This window comes from Pholcus phalangioides, unplaced genomic scaffold (genome assembly GCF_987345545.1).
Source record: "Pholcus phalangioides strain wild (caught in Gottingen) unplaced genomic scaffold, Ppha-v1.0 ptg000015l_1, whole genome shotgun sequence".
Classification (NCBI taxonomy): Eukaryota; Metazoa; Arthropoda; class Arachnida; order Araneae; family Pholcidae; genus Pholcus; species Pholcus phalangioides.
In genome coordinates this window covers 53,927,136-53,946,577 of record NW_028301608.1, presented here as the reverse complement: position 1 = coordinate 53,946,577, position 19,442 = coordinate 53,927,136, and the positions used below count along the sequence as shown (strand labels likewise).

The following is a 19,442-nucleotide window of genomic DNA, read 5'->3' as shown; positions in this document are numbered from 1 at the left end:
GAGGGGCTCCATGAGCTTGGATGATAAAAAAAATTAATTCATTGTTTTTACATTGCTATGTACTGAATATTATTTTGTAAAGGGGTCACTGACTTCATTTTATTAGCACAAAGGGTTAAAAACCTCTGATCTAGATGAAAATTTGAAAAAATTTGGTTCATATTATTTGAAGAGAAATTCATCAAAAATTTAAGGAAAAATCCATCTCATTTTATACTATCCTAAATTTCACGTTTCCAAAGCATTGAAAATTTACTTGTACAGCTTAAATGATAGATCACATCTGACTAATATGACTATCAATCCTAATACTGTAGATAAATTATACTTTAACTTCACACGACCAAATATCAGACACAGTCATGAGAAGAACCTCAATTTTATTATAATGAAACTTTCTGGGGAAAACAATTATTTCAAAGGTTCGTACAAATGTACACATTTGATTATTTCTCTGGAAATGCAATAATACAATATATATATATATATATATGTAGCAAAAATAATTCACACTGTACAGTTAATTTCATCCCACAGAATCAAACTAATTATTACAAAAAAAAACTGGTCGTAGAGAGCAACAACATTGGAATGAATACAACATTAAAAAGCGGGACAGAATTTTGGCCATAATAATATTCTAAAATCACAACACTTGATTATATTTTGATAGGTAAAATTGCTGAATAATTGTATTTCACACATTATTCATTAAAACTTGGTTAGTTATTTGATAATTACAACAGCAATATAAACTCTGGACACAAATTGAAATATTTAGTTAACACTTTAGTACTTAAATATATTGTTTCCAAAGTATTTCTAGTACAAATGTTTCAATAAAAAAACTACCTAAAAATATTTAATCATTTTCAAAGCAATCATTTCTGAAGCCACAGATCTAAATTTACAGTAAAGTAATGACCAGTGGCCATCCTGATAGGCTGCGCTCATACACCCAAGGGAATGGGATGGCTTCGGGAAAATACTTTGAAAATATTCTGAAAGTTCTAGATTTAGATGTTTACATACAACAAAGATATAACTGAAACCAATATTGCAAATAAAAATATTCATACACGTAGGTCATTCTACTGAGAAAATACAGTAATGTAAACAGATTTTTACCAATACTATTTTATCGCTAAACAAAACTTTTAGAGTGAGAATGCGTCAACCACGTGATCATCATCAAACCAACAATGAGCATAGCAATTGGGACAATTTTTAATGCATACTCTATAATTATATTGGCACAAATTTTAACAAATAACAAAAAAAAAGAAATTGTTACTCATTTTGGTAGTGGATACAATAAAATTGTGAGAAACTAGCATTTACTGTTTTCTTTGAAACAAAGCCTCAAATTTTAGAATTTAAAATAAAGTTTTTCGTAGTAAAAATACATATCAAATAAATTGATAATTATTATCATGTATTGATAAATTAGTTACATTTTCTACAGTCACCAAGTTCCCCTATGGCACAAATCTCTGGAGCATTATCGAAAAAAATCTTATAAGGCTTTCAGGGGAAAAACATGACTAAATAATATAGTTTCATAAGAAAAAAATGTACATAGTTAATTGTCATACATATGAGCTCATTTCAATACTACTAAACATACTCGAAAGAAACATTTGAAATATGATGATACAGTACATGCCACTTATTAGAATCATGGATATCATTATATCATTTAGATACTGTTAGCACTTACACAAAGAAGCCAGATGTGCACCACCACCACCACCACATGGTAAAAACATTGTTTACAGTTATCATGGTTTCAGTTGATGTAACCATATTTTTTTCTTGAAAATCAATCAAGAATCCATCACTTCCTCGTTTGTAAGCATAATTTTGTGTGTGTTTTAAAACTGAAGCAATGTCTCCAAATTATCTTCATCAGCCGACAGACTGTAGGAGGTGTACCTCACCCATGTTAACATCAACTCCTTACTCCATTAGTTCAAACTTTCCTTGGGAAATCATAATAGCTATAGTAATCTATGTACATGTTCTCACAAGGGGCAAAAAAAAATTTTTTTTTAAACTATCTATTAAGTTCAATCTATAAATAACTGATAAGTTCAGGTTGACCATATTTTTTCACACAAAAATGGTATACAAAAGTGGCCAAAACAGGATATGAATGGGACATTGCTATTAGTCATCAAAGAGTTTAACTTATGGTCAATGTATTTTGAACTAGTTTGATAGTTTTCTGAATTTTTTTCTCATGTATGTATGTAATTTATTAATATCCATGACAGTGTGATTTTCATAAAAATAAAAAATTCATGACCAAATAATATTAGAACCATCTTTCTAAAAAATTATTTAAGACAAAATAAGTAATTTTTTACAAAGTAAAAAATGAGACGGCCAAATACTATGCAAAAAACTGGACTGTCCCTTTGAAAACATGGTGTGTGATTCTTTGCACTCACATTTGATTTTTTAATTATTATTTTCATCAAAAACATTGAATTATATCATCATATACAGCAGCATGTACTACATATATGTTGTTATGAAAAGTGAACAAAACATTTTCGTGCTATAGCTATCAGCAAAAAAGCAGAGTGATTGGTGCATAATGTAACTAAGTTATCAACATATACAATATAGGGGCCATTCAAGTATTAACTCAGCAGATTTTTAGAAATTTTTGACCCCCCCCCCTTTCGCTCTGCCCACACATATTGGGATCAGAGATGTATACAGGAGGGGGGAGGGATATGAGACCCCTATATCCCCAGACAATCTGCAGAAAAATATTTTTTTAATTTAAATGTTATATGCTGTTTTCATTAATACATTATCAGTTTCTGTTAATTTCAATGCTATTTGAAGGTTAAGAACTCAAAATTTCTCTCCAAGTAATTCATTGTGGACCCCCCCCCCCCAAGCTTTTTGTGCCTCCTCCAAAGGCCAATCCTGATGTCTCGGATTAGACTGCCCTTCGAGAATATACATGGGGGTTAACCACCACCTTCTGACACTAGCTGCAGTGAACTCTATGTATGCACTGGGATTATTTTTCACATAATAACAGAATGAACACAATATTTCCAGCTTGTGTTGCAAGTTGGAAAAAAATTAATTACAGGTTTAAGTTAGGCATTAATTAAAGGAGGGGTATAGATTGCTGTTGCTAGTTGGTGCGAAATACCGAAAATTATGAGCTCTCATCTTTTTTATCATTGTTTCTCTGAATTCCAGAGATATTGATCAGTCAATGGCAAGATGGTTGCTTAAAAACAACCATTTGAATAATTTTAATTTCTTTTTATTTAGCTATTGATGTAATAAATGGAATTATTGTGGATGTGTCTGGTTTTGGCTAGATAATGATTACCAATTTTTCTCAGAGTGCAAGGTGGGCCCACACTATGTGTGATCAAGTATTTCATTGGAATATAGTAAATAAATACACCAAACATTTGCTTCTTTTTTAATATCCCACCCTACACACAAACCAGTTGCGATCACAGCTTTCCATCATACAAGAAAATTGTTTTCATGAGTAGTAGGTTCTCTTTGCTTGTCTCATAAATCATAGCAGCTTGTTTTCTCGTCCACATCACACAGAAGCATAGATGGTACAGAGGTGGAAGGGGGTGGCAATCCACCATTCATGAAAAATTGTCATTAGTATAGGCAGCAGGGTGAAAGTAGACAATTCCTTCTGATGCACACCCTCGCTGAACCAAATCCCCCATTCCAAGAGCATGTACCCACCTATGTACAGGAATATAGTAAATCACTCAAGGACAATGCATGTGACACACTAAGTGGACACAGACCAGTTTAGCTGACCCCCCTAAATGAGACAGGACGTGGTGGGGTGGACTGTAGATGGGCGTTGGAAGTGTTTCGAACCTGTGGGTGCTCGGCTTGTTTCATATAAGAAATTTTGATTTCTGAATCAATTCTGTGGGTGCTCAGAGCAATTCTAGAAACTTCAGTGGGTGCTCAAGCACCCACAGCACCACTGACTGTAGAGTAGAGGTCTGAGAGATCCACTGGAGAAGGTCTTTATAGAGGACTTAACCCTTCCCTCCCCCATCATAAGTCAGCAAATCCCAAACCTCCTCACTGCCCCCCCCCCCCATCAATGCTGACATACTTGAATGGCTCCATATGCAAAATACTGGTTTTATTTGTTCGATCATCAATTATTCAAAAGAAAAAAATATATATTTTTTAAATATCTTGTGCATCTGTAACATTTAATTACAATTTTCTTCAATAAAAAATAAGATTTAAATTTAAATCCTTTAAATTCCAACATTATGCATAGTAATTAATTATGCATAACTGCACATGATAATTGTGCCAAGGTTTTTTCTATAAATGCACCAATTGCAAATAAAAGTTCCATTTAACTGACAGAAATAAATTTACCAAATGAAATTTTTTAAGACATAACATAACTACATAAAGTTCAATTGTATATATCCAGTAAAATTATTCAGCTGAAAAAAAATTAACGGTGAACATGGCACTTTCAATTGACAGGAATACACATACTTTCAAAAAACATCTATATACTTCAAGGTTCTGAATATGACATTTAGACAAGAATTATTATCCATATCATTATCAGCATTCAGGGATATGGTTTTATCATTTTTTTTTTCAGGTACTGTTTTTTTTCTCTCTCTCTCTTTAATAAGATGAATTGTCCACATCATTTAATTTTGACAATTCTTATTTCATTGCATCATTGGTAAATTATTGAGATTCAATAACAAAACCTAATCATTTTTATATGAAAAGCTTTGAAAAAATAATTTATTCATAGAAATCAGGTTATATATTATGTTTATATATCTCTCAATCATGAGAGATCCAAAACATGAATGGTGCACATTAAATTATATATTTTCCACACTATTTTTTGTTATTTAATTTAGCATGAAACATATGTAAGTAGAGAGCTCATAATTTCTTATTCATTGCTCAGAAAGAAAGAGAAAGATGAAACAATTTTCTCATATAAAACTCTATTTCCAAAATAAATAAAACATAATTTTAGCTTTGGTTAAGAATTTTTTCTCTTCTCTTAATTCTTATAAAAACTGCGAAAAATCAATCATTCAAATATCAATAATACTCTCTGTAATCAATTTAAAAAAAAATTTGATACAAAAAGTTAATCATTCTTTTATCCACTACTCATTGAAAGAAGGGTATTAATGGCCTGATCTTTATTTCGGCCGCAGCTCTCAAAAACACTGGTGATGGTATCTTTATCAAATGAAGGAAACATCTCTTGGAGCTACATAGAAAAAATTATTGAAAAATTAATGAAATTGAAATCATGAAAAAAAATATTTAGGTTCATAAAAATTAAAAATTTTGAGATTTTATATGTGGAAAAAGTACATAAAAAAAAATAATAATAATACCAAAGTGAAATCCACATTGAGAATCATATCTTATTCTGATTGTGAAAGTTCCCATTGGATTTAAATACAGTGAAACCTCATTACACAATGATACTCAATATAACAATAAATTCAGTCACAATGATATTTTCTCAAATCTTGTTTAGAAGTGCCTATAGCCTAAAGTTTTAGGCTATTTGACAGTGTTTTATCTAAGCACTATGGATAGGCAGTGGTGAAAGAGAAGTTTCAACCAGTTTTTGTTTTTCTGAGGGTGCTTAATAGCAAGGCTATATAATAAGGGCTGTCTCATCCCTTTGAGGTTGCTCTTGCAGCCTTGGCTCAGAGGGTGTGGTCTCGTATCAGGTTTATGACAGTCACTGCTCTAATAGTTTTCAACTAAAGCACAGCCTTGACATACTAGAGTAGCCAATGGCAATTAACCGGTTCTGTCAGGGCAATGACATCGGTTGATACTGAGTCCGTCACATCATGAGACAACCCTTATAATATGGCCTTGGTTTAATAGCATTGATGTTTTGCAATATATTCCCTCTGAAAGTGTCAATGAAACTGAAGAGCTGTAAAGCTACTTACCGGGTAGTACACAAAAAAATGCTTTATGGTGAACCACTTTTTTTTATTTGAAAAAACAAACACAAAATAAACTTTAAAGACAAAACAAGAACCACATAGAAAAGGCAAGACGAACACATATATAAATACCGGGCCCAACGGGATATAATGTTCTTCAAGGAAGCTCTATGAATTAAATTGTTACATTTTGTCACCATTTCCCAAGAACCATAAAGAACTGTGTTAGTAAATGTTGTGTAATAACACATGAATATTTCAAAAAATGTTATAGACTGTAAAAGTTTTGTCAGATTTTAAGTATTAAAATATTTTTAAAAATAAATGAGTCATATAAATAATAAGTCTACGGAATAAATATACATTTGTTCCACAATACTACTTGTATATGCATATGCTCATAGATGCAATTTTTTTTTTCATACCATGCCACAGTGAAAAATTTGTTTGATTTATTTTAGTTTCAATTAAATTATCCCATCATTTCCCATTGATGTCATTATTTATAGTGTATTCTACGAAAAAAAAAAACACAGTCTTAAAATATATTTTCATCATTTTGAATACTTTTTATACACATGAAAGCATCATATTTTTTTATACAATTATGAGCTGTCGACTGAAATGAATTCACTATTTTTGGAGCAGTAAACAAGAAAACATTTTCGAAAAAAGCATTTATTTGTTTTTGAGACTTCAAATTCATGTTTGATTCTTGCTCAACTTCTGTTTGTTTTCCGCTGTAACCAGTTGCTGTTTTTTTTAATACAAAAATTTATAAGTCTGTAAATGTATAGCTGTCTAATGTCTAGTGTATGACAATTTTTATTGTTATAGTAGGTATTACATATTTGTATTATTAATGTTTTTGCTTAGGTATGTATGCGTTATTTAATTTTGTGATATTGATTAGATACGCCCCAACCCAGACACATACAGCTTGTAGGTTATAACCAAATAAATCTATACACCAAAAAATCCTTTAAAAAAATCTCCATCTATTAAATATTTTAATTTATAAAGTATAACAATATATATATATATATATATATATATATAAAAAAGTGGATTTTATTAGTTAATTTATAACATTGTAAGTTCCAATTTAAATTGTCCTGCATAATAAATCCTAAATATTCATATTAGTATACTCTTTGTACTTCATGAAAATTGCAGTTCTATTGTGTTTCTCTGTGGCAAGTGGGTATTTTAATGGAGATTTCTGAATTAGAGTTTATGTTTCTTGTTTTAATGCATTGATACTGGGTTTTGTGCACGTTTAATTCTAGTTTGTTTTTGGTCATCCACTGATTAACATATGAGGTCATCCTCGGTTTTTGTTTTTATGATTCTCAATGTTATCATCTTCCATGCAAAGAGCTGTATCATCAGCAAACAATATTAGTTGTCTCTTTAGATTCAACATACAGAAATCATTAATGTAAATCAAGAAAAAGTGTAAACTAACTTAACTTTATTTATCAACTAATTACTTGAGATTTTTTTTTTATTGCAAATAAATGCTCTAAATACATTTTATGGTGGTACTAACAACGTCAATTCAGAAAAGATGCCAACAGCAATATCAATTGAGTGGTGACTAATGATAATATGCTACCTCTCAATATAAAGATAACCTCTCTACACCAATATTTTTCTTAGTTTGCAGAGTATTGTTATGTGGAGTTTTCACTGTAATTTACTTTGAAAAACTGAAGGTACAATTATTAATTATCTAGACCTATATGAAAAAACACAAATTTAAATTATATATGTATCACTGTACATTACCTGCTGCAAGTCATTAGCAGATACAGGCTGAGCTGCCATGGCCGCTTGCATGGGTGCACACTGTGGGTTCAAGGGCAGCTGATTGCTCATTACATATGGCACTGTGAACAAAGGAAAAATTTTATGAAGAGGGAAAAAAAGAAGAAACTATGCACATTACAATAAGTATTAGAGTAATAAACTGAACAAAATCAAAGTAGCAATAATTTTAAAAATATTCAATTCGCAACAAAAATCAAAACAGCATTATAAAAACATAAAAATCAATTACTACTTTTGTACAGATTTTGCAGTTACAGATTGACATTTAACAATTCAGTTCCTTCAGATTTCCGTCATGGGTTTTGGAACACATTTTCAAATTTACTGCATTAGCACGCAAGTTTTCTTTGTTCAGTTGAACTAAAATTTTGTAGAACTGTTTTATTCAGTTGGTGAACATTAAAATTTTATCTGCTTTTTATTTAGTGTTATACTTTCTTTCTTGAAAAGACTGTACAGATGTCAGTTTCTGTTAAATATATACAGCATATATAACCATCCAAAATCCATCATTTTTAAAAACTTGGTACTCTTCAGGACAGAGGTAAGCAGATTTTTTAATGTCAACTGATGAAGTGTATTACAATTTTTTTTTCAACACCAAAGTATATTTGTATTTTTTTTAAAGCAATGATTCAAGCTAGAATATCTGTCAATTGAAAATCAAAAATTCACCCAATCTATTGTTTTGAATCTATTTATTCTCACCTAATCTATCTCTAAGTTGCAAAAACATTATCATTACACAATATTTTACATTTTGTGAATTTTTTAAACAAATCACTAAATGCAACTGTATACTTTTCATGTAGCACTTAATTACATCATCGAAAAGAAATAGGTTCATTGATATAATGATCATAATACTTTGTTATTGATAAGATGATTATCTCAACAAAGTAAAAGTTAAAATCTATAACTTAAGTTCTAATGTACAATATTATATGTAGCTAAATCCAACAACCCCAAAGTGGTGTTTGTGTTATCACAATTTTATATAGAAAAAAAACAGTTGGACATGTAAGAATACTTACTATTGGAATAATATGGAAAGCTGTTATATGTTGTTGGATAGAGCATCACTGGAGCTGAAGGATATGTCATTGAAGACACGTGAACTGAAGAGGGCTGTAAAAACAAATATTTATCAATAATTAAGTGATGGGAATCACCTAAATAGGAGGGGGGCTCTGGGAGGTTTAAGACAGGCATAGGTCAGGTTTTTTACTCCCACACCATGGGGAATGAGGGTTAGTTAATGATAATAATAACAGTGTAGATGGGGAATTACCCACCTCTGACTTGGATGGCTTCTCGATTGACACTAAATCACATGGCTAATTAAAATGGGCTAATAAATGAGCTTGGGTAATAAGAAAGATTGTTCAGAAACTATGATAGCTGTAGAGGGCCTAGACCTTGTAGCCATTACAGAATCTTGGGCAAATGATGGGGATGAATCTTTCTTACACATCTTAGGATACAATACTTTTGACAAGAATACAATACTAAGACATAGATCGGATAGGAAAAGGGGTGGTCGTCTTGATATGTGAAATTATGTTTGAAAGCTAGAGAGTGTAATGTGCAGAGAAACGATATTGAAACTATATGGGTTGAGCTTGAAAACAAAAGATGTCTACTAATTGTATACTTATATTATTGTATTCTTATTGTATACTTATACAATAAGTAGACATCTTTTGTTTTTATTATTTTATCATTTTTTATTATACTTATTGAAGGGGTTTATTATAATCCACCAAATAGGGATCCAAACTATATCGCCAAACTTCATGAAGAAATTTTTTACATGTGTAAACATAAGAGGGTTGTCAAATTAGGGGATTTCAATTACCCGGGTATCAATTGGAAGAACCTTCCAGCGAAAGATCAATATGAAAGAGACTTTCTTAAGTTGGTGCTCAATAATTTTTTGTACTAGTATGTATCAGAAGCTACTACGGGTACTGCTATTTTGGATTTAGTTCTCACTAGTTTCAAGGATTTTGTTGAGCATGTTTTGTAGGAGAACAAGTTTTCTTCTAGTGCTCATCGCGTCATTAACATTCTCTAACTTTTCTTCGAGTAAAGTTGATAACAAAAGAATCTTTCCTTGTTTTCGGGGAACCACCTTTGATGTTTTGAGAGAAAGGTTAATGGAAGTTTTCAAAGACAGGTTGGAATCAGTCAGCGTGATAAGTCAATGGGAAGAATTTAGTACGAAGCTGTCCTCTGTTTTGTATGATGTCATACCCATTGTTTGTGCATCGCGTCCCCATATGGTTCACGGATAGTGTGTGTAATCATTATCTGGAAGAAAAAAGGCCATTCAGACAACCATAAATATATTTTTTGTCTATTTTATAATATTCTATCATTGTATATATAGTTTTTAGTTTATATAATTGCATTTTTAATTGGATTGCTGTATTTTAGAAACATATTACATCCATATTTGTTATGGGCATCTTTTTTTCAGTCACTTCATTGAGCAGTTGGCCTATTAAGGCCTTGTATTTGTATTAGTGAATTTTGTTGCTTTAAGTGAAAAGGGCATCCTATAATCTGTATGCTTAAACTTCTGATTGGTACCATTATCAAAAATGAAGAAATGTGAGGGGGTAGGTGAAAGTGGAATGTAAGAAAATTTAAAAAATTAAAGGGATTATTATGAGGACTGAGCAGAAAATTATGATACAAAACAAAAAAAATTATAAAATTAATTAGTTTGAAATTTTCCTCAACTCTGTGTGTGAGAAAAATGATTCACCGTAACTAAAAACATATAAAAAATACTGAATTTAAATAGGAAATGTATTATTATTATTAATAGATACAAAAAAAATTTTTGCAATGCTATTTGATAGTTGCACCTGCAAGAAAAATTAATTTTATGAAAAAACCACATTACAGAATAAAATTAGTTTTAAAAAACCACTTAATAACAAATTACATGCATGTTGGAGTTCTTCAACAGAAATTCAAAAAGAAAAAAACCTAAAAAATAAAAGCTTCGTGTTTTTTTTAAACCCTTTTTTCAGCCCTTGAGTGCATGGGTTGGATCTGTGACCCATGCATATGTATCTCTCTCATTTATGGACAGGTGGCAGAAACAATTTTCATGAGAGATTCTCACTAATTTCCTATTTAAACTTTATTTTTCTACCGTGCCAACTTTGGTGCAGTGGCTATTTTTTTTCTGGAAATGTTGAAAGTTTCATTTGTATCTGGGTCTGTGAGACCCAACCAGTGTAATCAAGCAAAAATTTTTTTCAATGTTAATTTATATGGTCATTTTAAAATGATATATGAATGTATATATTTTAAAATATGAGGTTTATTTTACATATGCTACATTAAAAAAATGCATTTTATTGTTTTTATCATTGAGAGTTTGCTTTATATGACATTATGAGTAATGCAAAACTGTTAATTTGAAATTTTCTATAAAATGATACAACAATGGTTAATTACATTCATTTTATGTTCATATTATAGCTAAAATGATGTCATAATAAATGTATCAAAATACCAAAAAAGAAAGTGTACAAATATTTTATGTAATATATAATTCAGTACGGTTTTATGGGACCCATCCCATGCACTTATGCAACATTTTCTCACCAGTGCACTGGAAGGTCAAACCTATTTCACTAACTATGCTTAATCAAAAAAATATTAGAAACAAAATGCAAGACCTTGGGATTCTACCTGAAACTTTATAAATCATCAAACTTTCAGGTCCTAATTAATACTTACTCTAGGCAATTCTACAAGAAAACTAATTTCACAATATTAAACTTACGGCAAAGTTGCAGATCACATGCAATTGTCCTTCTTTGCTCTCACCCTGCTTGCCTGATAGCAGCACCCATGTGTCTAGGAATTCGCCCTTGAAAAGTTGAGCAGGTAACTTCAAACTTCCCCATGCAATACGTTCATCTGGGACTATCGCTCGCTGAAATGGGATTTTTAAAAAAAAACTTTTCAACCCACAGTTATAACTTTCATTTCTTTTGAATCTGAATATATTATACAGTATTAATTTCAGCGATCAAGTATAAACTAATTGGATCTTGCAATGAATAACCTTCCAAGAAATGGTTTTCACCAATTTAGTTCCTGTTTTAGCTGAGCTCACGCAAATGTGATCTGTCATTCTAGCCCATCATGTAGCTTGAGCAAAAAAAAAATGTAAACCACTCAAGTTTTCCTTCAGGCATCGTTTCATGTCTTTTTTACTCACTTTTGCACCTTTCGGCAAACAGGTAGCACCACACATTGGGTGTGATTTTTTTGTATAAATACAGATTTTTTATGTTTTTTTGTTGCTACTTCATCAACTTATTATCATGACTGGTGAGCAATATAATGCTTCTGGTTTGAAAGGATCTAACTCGAATAATGTTGAAAATGAATTATTTGTTTACATATTTCAGAATCAGATACTTGATTTCAAAAATTCCAAAATAGAAAGCTATCAGAGTTGTGAACGTTTTATCAATGTGAAGCATGTTCGATGAATGTGAATTATGAATGCTCCATTTTGGGAATGACATGCCTGGAGGGCTGTATTATGAGAATCTATTGAAGATGATGTACAGATGAAGAAACAACAGTCTGAAAAGTAAAGTCATTAGTTCTCTATGATGCAATGATGCCAGAGGAAAGAGGTGACTGCAACTCTCTGTATAATGGTGACCATGATACATCAAATCACCCCAATAAACATAAACTTATTGAAAATATTTGGGGGAGCACTCAAAACCCAGTGTTTCTATAGGTACTATAAAAATCATGGTAAATATTGGATGGGAAGAAACCATGGGCTGGATGCAAGTTTATACCCGTGCCACCAGCTGCTACTATGGTGGTGAGGAAAATGGTGTATTGCAGCCGAATATACATATTGATACATGGGTGGATCCCACCGTTCACTAAAAAATGTATTATTGACATAAGCAGGTGGACTTGGACACCGTCCTCCCCTGGTTCACTACACAACCACCTCCTTCCCCTTGCTGGAAGAGCTTGTATCTGCTTATGTATTGATATTGCTTTGTGTTATTTGTAATGTTACATCATTTTAATATACTGTATATTGCAGCACCAATCCAGCCCCCTCCCAAAACATGCCCATTCGATTCCAATTTTAATATAATCCTACTGATGAATTTTTTTCAGGTAATATGTCGCTAAATTACATCACCAAAAAAATAAGAAAAAAAGTGTGCAAAGATATTTATGTAAAGCAGGTCTGAAAGGAGCATTTACATGCACAAGAGAAAAACACATATTAAGTGTTTCACTCACCTCATCATAAATATCAAAAAATACAGTCTGTATACCCTGAGGCAAATATCTGAAAGAGAAAAATTATTTGTGGATGACAAAGTGAAATTAAACATTTAAAAATTCTTGTGAATATGTTGACAACAATGAAAACAAAGCCATACGTCTGGAATGTTCTGTTCCAGGTGGGATGTTTGCTTCCGCGCAAATTAGTGGGGGTTTCGTACACATTGTGTCCAACACGAACGCGGACATAAGGATCCATCTTTGTCAAGCCATAATTTTTTGCAAGTTCAGCCTGAAACACAATGAATAGAACGGTTAAAACGTATGAAACTTTCAATGCCCAACATTCATTGCTAACAAACTAGATTTTCAGCATAATAAATTGAAAAAAAAAATCATTTTTTTACCATTCAAAAGTAAGCAAACACATTTAGTTTTATAACCTAATTTTTTAATTTTATTACTTTTTAAATGTAAATTGGAAGGGTAATAGTTAATAGATAACTTTTGAATATATTCAAGCATTCACATTCAGCCTAAAAACTATGTGGTTTTGTATGCAAGAAATTTTTTTGTAAATGAACCCACTAGAGGAAGGGAATGGAACATCTTAATTTTATTAGGTTTAATTAGCTGATTAGTTAAAAAATATTTGATACTGTGACTATTTGATGGCTTTTCTTGTACTTAGAGGCATTTAATTTTTGTTCAGATGCTGTCTTTGTTCTTAATGAATCTGTAATAATTTCTAGTTCTCGAGCAGATACAATTTTTTTTTTTCAAATTTTTCATACAATCGATTTTTTTTATTTAAATCTGGCTATAGGAATATAATTTTTCAAAGATTTATCAATGTTGTGGTTATGATATAAATAGTCTTGTACTCTTTCTTTTAATTTTCGATTTAGTTTAAATCTATCAAACTCCAATATTTATTCAGTTTTCACTTTTTGATGATTGTACCACTCCTCCCACATGCGAGGGAGGAATGGGACACATTTTTTTCAAATTTAGATTTCTCATAAAAAATAAAATATATACTTATTTTGAAGTGTTATATATTTTTTCTTCATTCCAAAAATGATGAGGTCCTTGCTTTATCATTTATAACATTTTATAACTTAAAAAAAATTAAAAATATTTTTTGTAAAAGCATCCCGTTTCTTCCTACTCTCCCCCATAGATATTTAACATACAGTTTTGGTCAGGAGACTTTCCCAAAAATCTATGGAATGCATAGCCCCACATCCTAGAGCTAGGTTCCTAGGCTGGGACCTTTGAATGCACCCCAACCCAGGCCCATCATTTAGGGGGGGCCCCCTGGCTTATGAAAATTTCCCCAGAAATGGTGTTTATATATACATACATTGAGTACACGTGCTTTGCCCTCCCCCCCCCCCCCCGAAAAAGTTGAAATGATGGCCCTGCCCCAACCCAGACTTTTCAAGGAAGCCCTTTTATAGTAAATTTATAGCATAAGAAAACAAAACATTGAGGTAATTATGTTGGGGACCATGATGGAATGTACTGTAGATTGTAAAAAGTACAGTAATTTGTGATACACATTAGACATTTCCATTCTAGCTACTCGCGATTTGTCAATTGAAAAAAAAAACTAACTGCAGCTCAAAGGAGAAAAACATTGTTTCGGAACAATCTATATATATAAAATTGATTTTCTGTGTGTCTGTGTGTGTGTATGTTCTCTATACAAATCTACAATTTTAGATCGATCGTCGCCAAATTTTGCATATATACCAAATGCGACCCGACTTGAACGATAGGCTACTTTAAAATTTCGTCAGCCCAGGGCAAATGCCCCAAATGGGCAAAAAACTGTCCAGCAACAATGGTTTTTGGGCCTCAACAATCACTTTCCGAACGTTTACTTTGGTTACCGTGGTTCCCTAGCAATGCGTTTCAGACGTGTATATGCCTTTACAACGGTTTGTCACTTCTTTAATCGTGTTATTATATGCATAATAGTTTATGCCTTTATAATGATTTGCCACATGAGGCATTTTGAATGACGTCATAATAATCAGCATCAGTTTGAGGGTCAGGCAAAGGATGAGTCCCATAGAAATCAGTGTTAAAATTGCCGATTTTACTGTAGAAATTGCGGAAATTTTGTGGGGGTTTTCCGCCCCATCAATAATTTAAAAAATTGTATTGAATTCTAGATTTTTGAAATATTCAGTTCGCTTAGAGATATACGAAGCCCAGGAGATTAAATACGACGTATTTCGCTGGACCTACGTTTGAGTTGGATATCCATGCAATAACATTGATTTCAATCAATTTTTTATTTGCATCTTCTCAAGCTCGAAAATGTGTCTGTATTGTCTTTTAATATTCAACTTCATAAATTCATATAGTTTAGGTTGTCTTAAAATTAATTATTGGTTCGTAAAGTACATCGAAGAAATTCCACAGCTTGAATTAAGCATTTTTGGAAGCAGAAACAGGCAGATGTGGACAACTTGAAGTTCGGGAGGGGGATCGAAATACTTAGCACCCCCCTTAAAAAAGGAAAAAATATATATTCGTTTCTATGTTTCTTTAAATCTAGATTTGTTTATTTAATGAAGTCGCCATATTGGCTAACTTAGACACGGTTTGCGTGTCCCTCAAAGAAAGAGGGAGATATCACGTAATCCAAAACAGCGTCATTGAAGAAAACCCGGGCAGCGCCGGGTATTATAGCTAGTATGGAATAAAAAACAAAAACAATGACACAATTGGCCATTTCGCAACAGTTATGAATGGAGGTGGCCCATTTCCATATGTTCTATTAGACAAAACAGGATGTACGGTCATAGTACTTGAAACAGGACTTTTTCTGATATAGTTATCAATCGATTATTGTTATCAGAAACTCTGTGTCCTGATGTTATGATCACATAAAGAGGCATGTGCACTGTAGGCCTATTTTTTTGTTTTAACCATCAAAGAAAGCCTAGAAGTGATTGAGAAAATTTAAAAACAGAGTTATTGTTCAAGTCTAGAAATATTATAAAAACTTCTCACATATATTTAAAAACTATTCATAATTTGATATAGTCATACATTTACAACAGTTATGCTTAAAGTGCCAGCAATGTTGCTCGGCCGAAAATTAGTTGGGGCTTCTTGCGGAATAGCAGCATTCACCACTGTGGTTCCAGGTAAACGAAGAAAATCCTCAGACAGGTTCCCGATAAACACCTTTATAAAAAAAATTATACAAAAAGATCAGTAAACAGGAATCATTGCCATTCTCTTAAATTCTGTATACTTTTGTAAATTTTTGACTGTATATTTTTATTTGGTAATTCATACCTTCTGTTGACCCAGCTAAGAAAACCATCCAAACAGATGATTTCAAAATATTTTTACAATATATAACTCTTGCAATTTCAGTGGAAACCCTGCTTTTTTAAGTGTCACCTCGCAGATGCAGCCACCCCTCTTTTATGGCCAAATAATAACTGAGTTTCAATAGGAGTCCCAGCTGTTTCATTGTGACCCCTTTTTTATGAGGAAAATTTTTTTGTCCTGATAGAGTCTGCGGGCTTTACTTTACCGCACAATCATATATTAGTTTGATTTTTATTTGTTTGTAAAAAAAAATTTCCTGTGATTCTAGCAGTTTTTTATTTTACTTTCGGGGATCCTCTCTATAATCATACCATCATCTCAACATTCGAGGTGACAGTGAATTAATTACCCCCCCCCCCCCCCGATTAAGGCTCCACTGGACCCAGCGCGGTCTTAACGCATGGGCCCACCTGGGCACAGCCTGGGGACCTCAAGAGAGGAGGGGCCTCCAATAAATGAGAAGTAGTTGAATTTTTCGAGAATTTTCCATGTAGGACTTCAGAAAAACCACTTGCCCAGGGGCCTCATGATGCTCTTAAGACGGCCCTGACTGTACCCACTTTATCTAGATCTCAACCATCAAATACATAACATACTAATAATAATATAAACACGGCTTGACAAATCCTGGGTACCAAGTTCCCATGGTGACTAAAAAATTAACATTGGTGCCTATTGTAAGGCTCCATAAAGTGGAGAAAGCATAACTAAAGCCTAAACTAAGGTAAATGCTTCTCCTCATTTATGCTATTCTTTTCCAATTTTCAATTCAAATATTACACTTGGAAACAAATTTTTTACTTATTTTTTGGTAGGATTCAGAAGACAAGGTGGGCAACAACTTTCTAAACTGGAAGTCGGAGGACGAGGGAACCATATATAAATTAAATTTTTAATTTTATAACACTCTATTCTCGCTATGAAAAAACAAAAGTTTTCTGAAGCACTGCAAGGTACTATTGGCATCATCATAACTTTTGTTTTTTCAACTCGAAAATTTCAATCTAGCTTCTCAACCTACTCAAAAATTATAAATATCATTCACTGATCGGTAATTTTTGTAGTCCCCAGGTTGAGTTTTTCCGGCCCCAAACAGTGGGAAGTGACCCTAACCAAAGGTGTGAGGGAGAATCTTCAAAAAATGAAAAAATATTAAAATACACATTCCATGAACAATATCGTGGAAATTTATCAAGTGGACAACACCTGAGCAATTCAGGTGATAACACAGTATGAATCATAGTCTACTTTATCAGGGTTTAGCAACCCTGAGTTGAGTTAAAGAGGTTTCTTGCCATTGAATTTAATATTGTACCAACCACTGGAACAGTAAATGTTAACTTACCAAGGTAATCAGGTTATAGAGGCACTACTACTAAACTATACATATGCCTCGTCTACGGTTACTAGATTCAATCATTTGATCATTTTTGTCACACCATGGTAATTTTCTACACGCGAGTGCTAATTAGACCAGGACCTACAATTTATTGCCGATTCCAAAGAGCAGGCTTACTCATCGAGAGGTTGGTGCACTAACCCCTTGATAGTGGACTCCCTGCAGTAGCAATTTTTTCTGCGGTCATGTAGCCGTTTCTGTTGTACCTGTGTCAGGAAGATTTTCTAAGTGGTGACAGGAATGAACTGGGTATTGATCTCACGACACCTCAAAACATCCTTTGGTACTTTAGGCGAGTACCTTATCGACCTGGGCTACCATGCCCCACTAGATTCAAAAACTAAGAAAGGGGGATGTCTGTGCACGCACCCTGAGTGATGTCACTTACTACAATTTTAACAGCAGATGGTACTTCTATTCCGATTGATAATACCAGCCACAATTTTTCCCAACTCAAAAACAGAAACTTCATCCTACCACCATTGCAGATCAGGATTCCATTGTACTGTACTGAGATGCAATAAAATTTGTTCCCGCTCGTCAATGAGTCATTTATTTACGTTGAAACCACACCCATAAAAGCTGAACTCCAAAATTGAAGAATTTCAAACTTTTTATAGGTTTTAGTGTGAAAAGAGAAACTATAACTACTTTGAATTATATAATGAGACACAGATACATTTCAATGAAAACGTCCAAGCATAACGATTCAATAAAATTTTAACGAAAATCTTCCACCGCAAATACACAATGAAAATTAAAACAATGAATAAAAATACTCCAAATATGGTAAGCCATAGATGAAATTTCACACCCAGGAGAAAAAGTAAGTCTCCGGAAACTCTATACTTATTTCCTCAAATAACCACACTTAAATATTATTAATTAATATTAAATATATCAATACACAATTAATCAAAAAAACAACCTGTTTTCGACGCTCCTCCCTTTTATCAGCCATCGCATACTAAATCGCGAAAAATTGGAGAAAACAATCCTTCATTAATCGAGGGAACACCCGGACGGCTTTGACTGACATCATTCCAATAATATCATGATTATGCTGACCATATTTCTTCGAGAGAAATACGGGAAATTAGGATTCTAAATACGGGACATTGCCAATTATCGCTAAGAACAACGCCAAAAGTGAACAATGTTGCCAAATATTGCAGAAATTACGAAAAAAGTGCAATGGCGGGAAAGGAAGCATTACTGTAAATTGCAGTGGATTTCACGAAATAAAACGTTCATCAAGGCAAATGTGGGAGATTAATGTTGTTATTTGTAGTTGTAATTATCATAATATAATTTATGAGTTCAAAAATTATTTCAATGTTTGACTTCAATAAAGAATAAAAATCCAAGTAGGCGTCATATGAAAAAACGGATAAACCGGGACACTTCTGCCAAAAAGTCTGGACGGCTAGAAAAAGAAAGAAAACCGGGACTGTCCCGGAAAATACGGGACGTATGGTCATTGCAATTATGATTCACATGTTGAAAACTAATTAACGCAAATTCGAAATAAAATAGTCTTTTATGTATTTGGGAAA

General features: G+C 32.6%; 1 protein-coding gene across 1 annotated transcript; it reads right to left on the bottom strand.

The window, feature by feature from the left end:
- Nucleotides 1–1,463: 1,463 nt before the first annotated feature.
- LOC149076237 (toll-interacting protein B-like) lies at nt 1,464–18,919 on the bottom strand. The gene is made up of 8 exons (XM_089243809.1): nt 18,815–18,919; nt 16,197–16,334; nt 13,286–13,419; nt 13,143–13,191; nt 11,635–11,787; nt 8,861–8,954; nt 7,785–7,885; nt 1,464–5,290 (listed from the first exon to the last, which is right to left on the bottom strand). The coding sequence occupies exons 1-8, from the start codon at nt 18,845–18,847 to the stop codon at nt 5,177–5,179; spliced, it is 816 nt and encodes a 271-aa protein (XP_089099935.1). The 5' UTR covers nt 18,848–18,919; the 3' UTR covers nt 1,464–5,176.
- Between the last annotated feature and the right edge of the window lie 523 nt (nt 18,920–19,442).

Excerpts from the sequence above, each read along its gene's own strand:
- LOC149076237 (XM_089243809.1), bottom strand. The coding sequence starts at position 18,847 with ATGGCTGATAAAAGGGAGGAGCGTCGAAAACAG. Across the intron at positions 13,192-13,285 it reads TGGAACAGAACATTCCAGAC|ATATTTGCCTCAGGGTATAC; the intron begins GTATGGCTTTGT and ends TTTCTCTTTCAG. Across the intron at positions 5,291-7,784 it reads CTGCTAATGACTTGCAGCAG|CTCCAAGAGATGTTTCCTTC; the intron begins GTAATGTACAGT and ends TTTTCTATGTAG.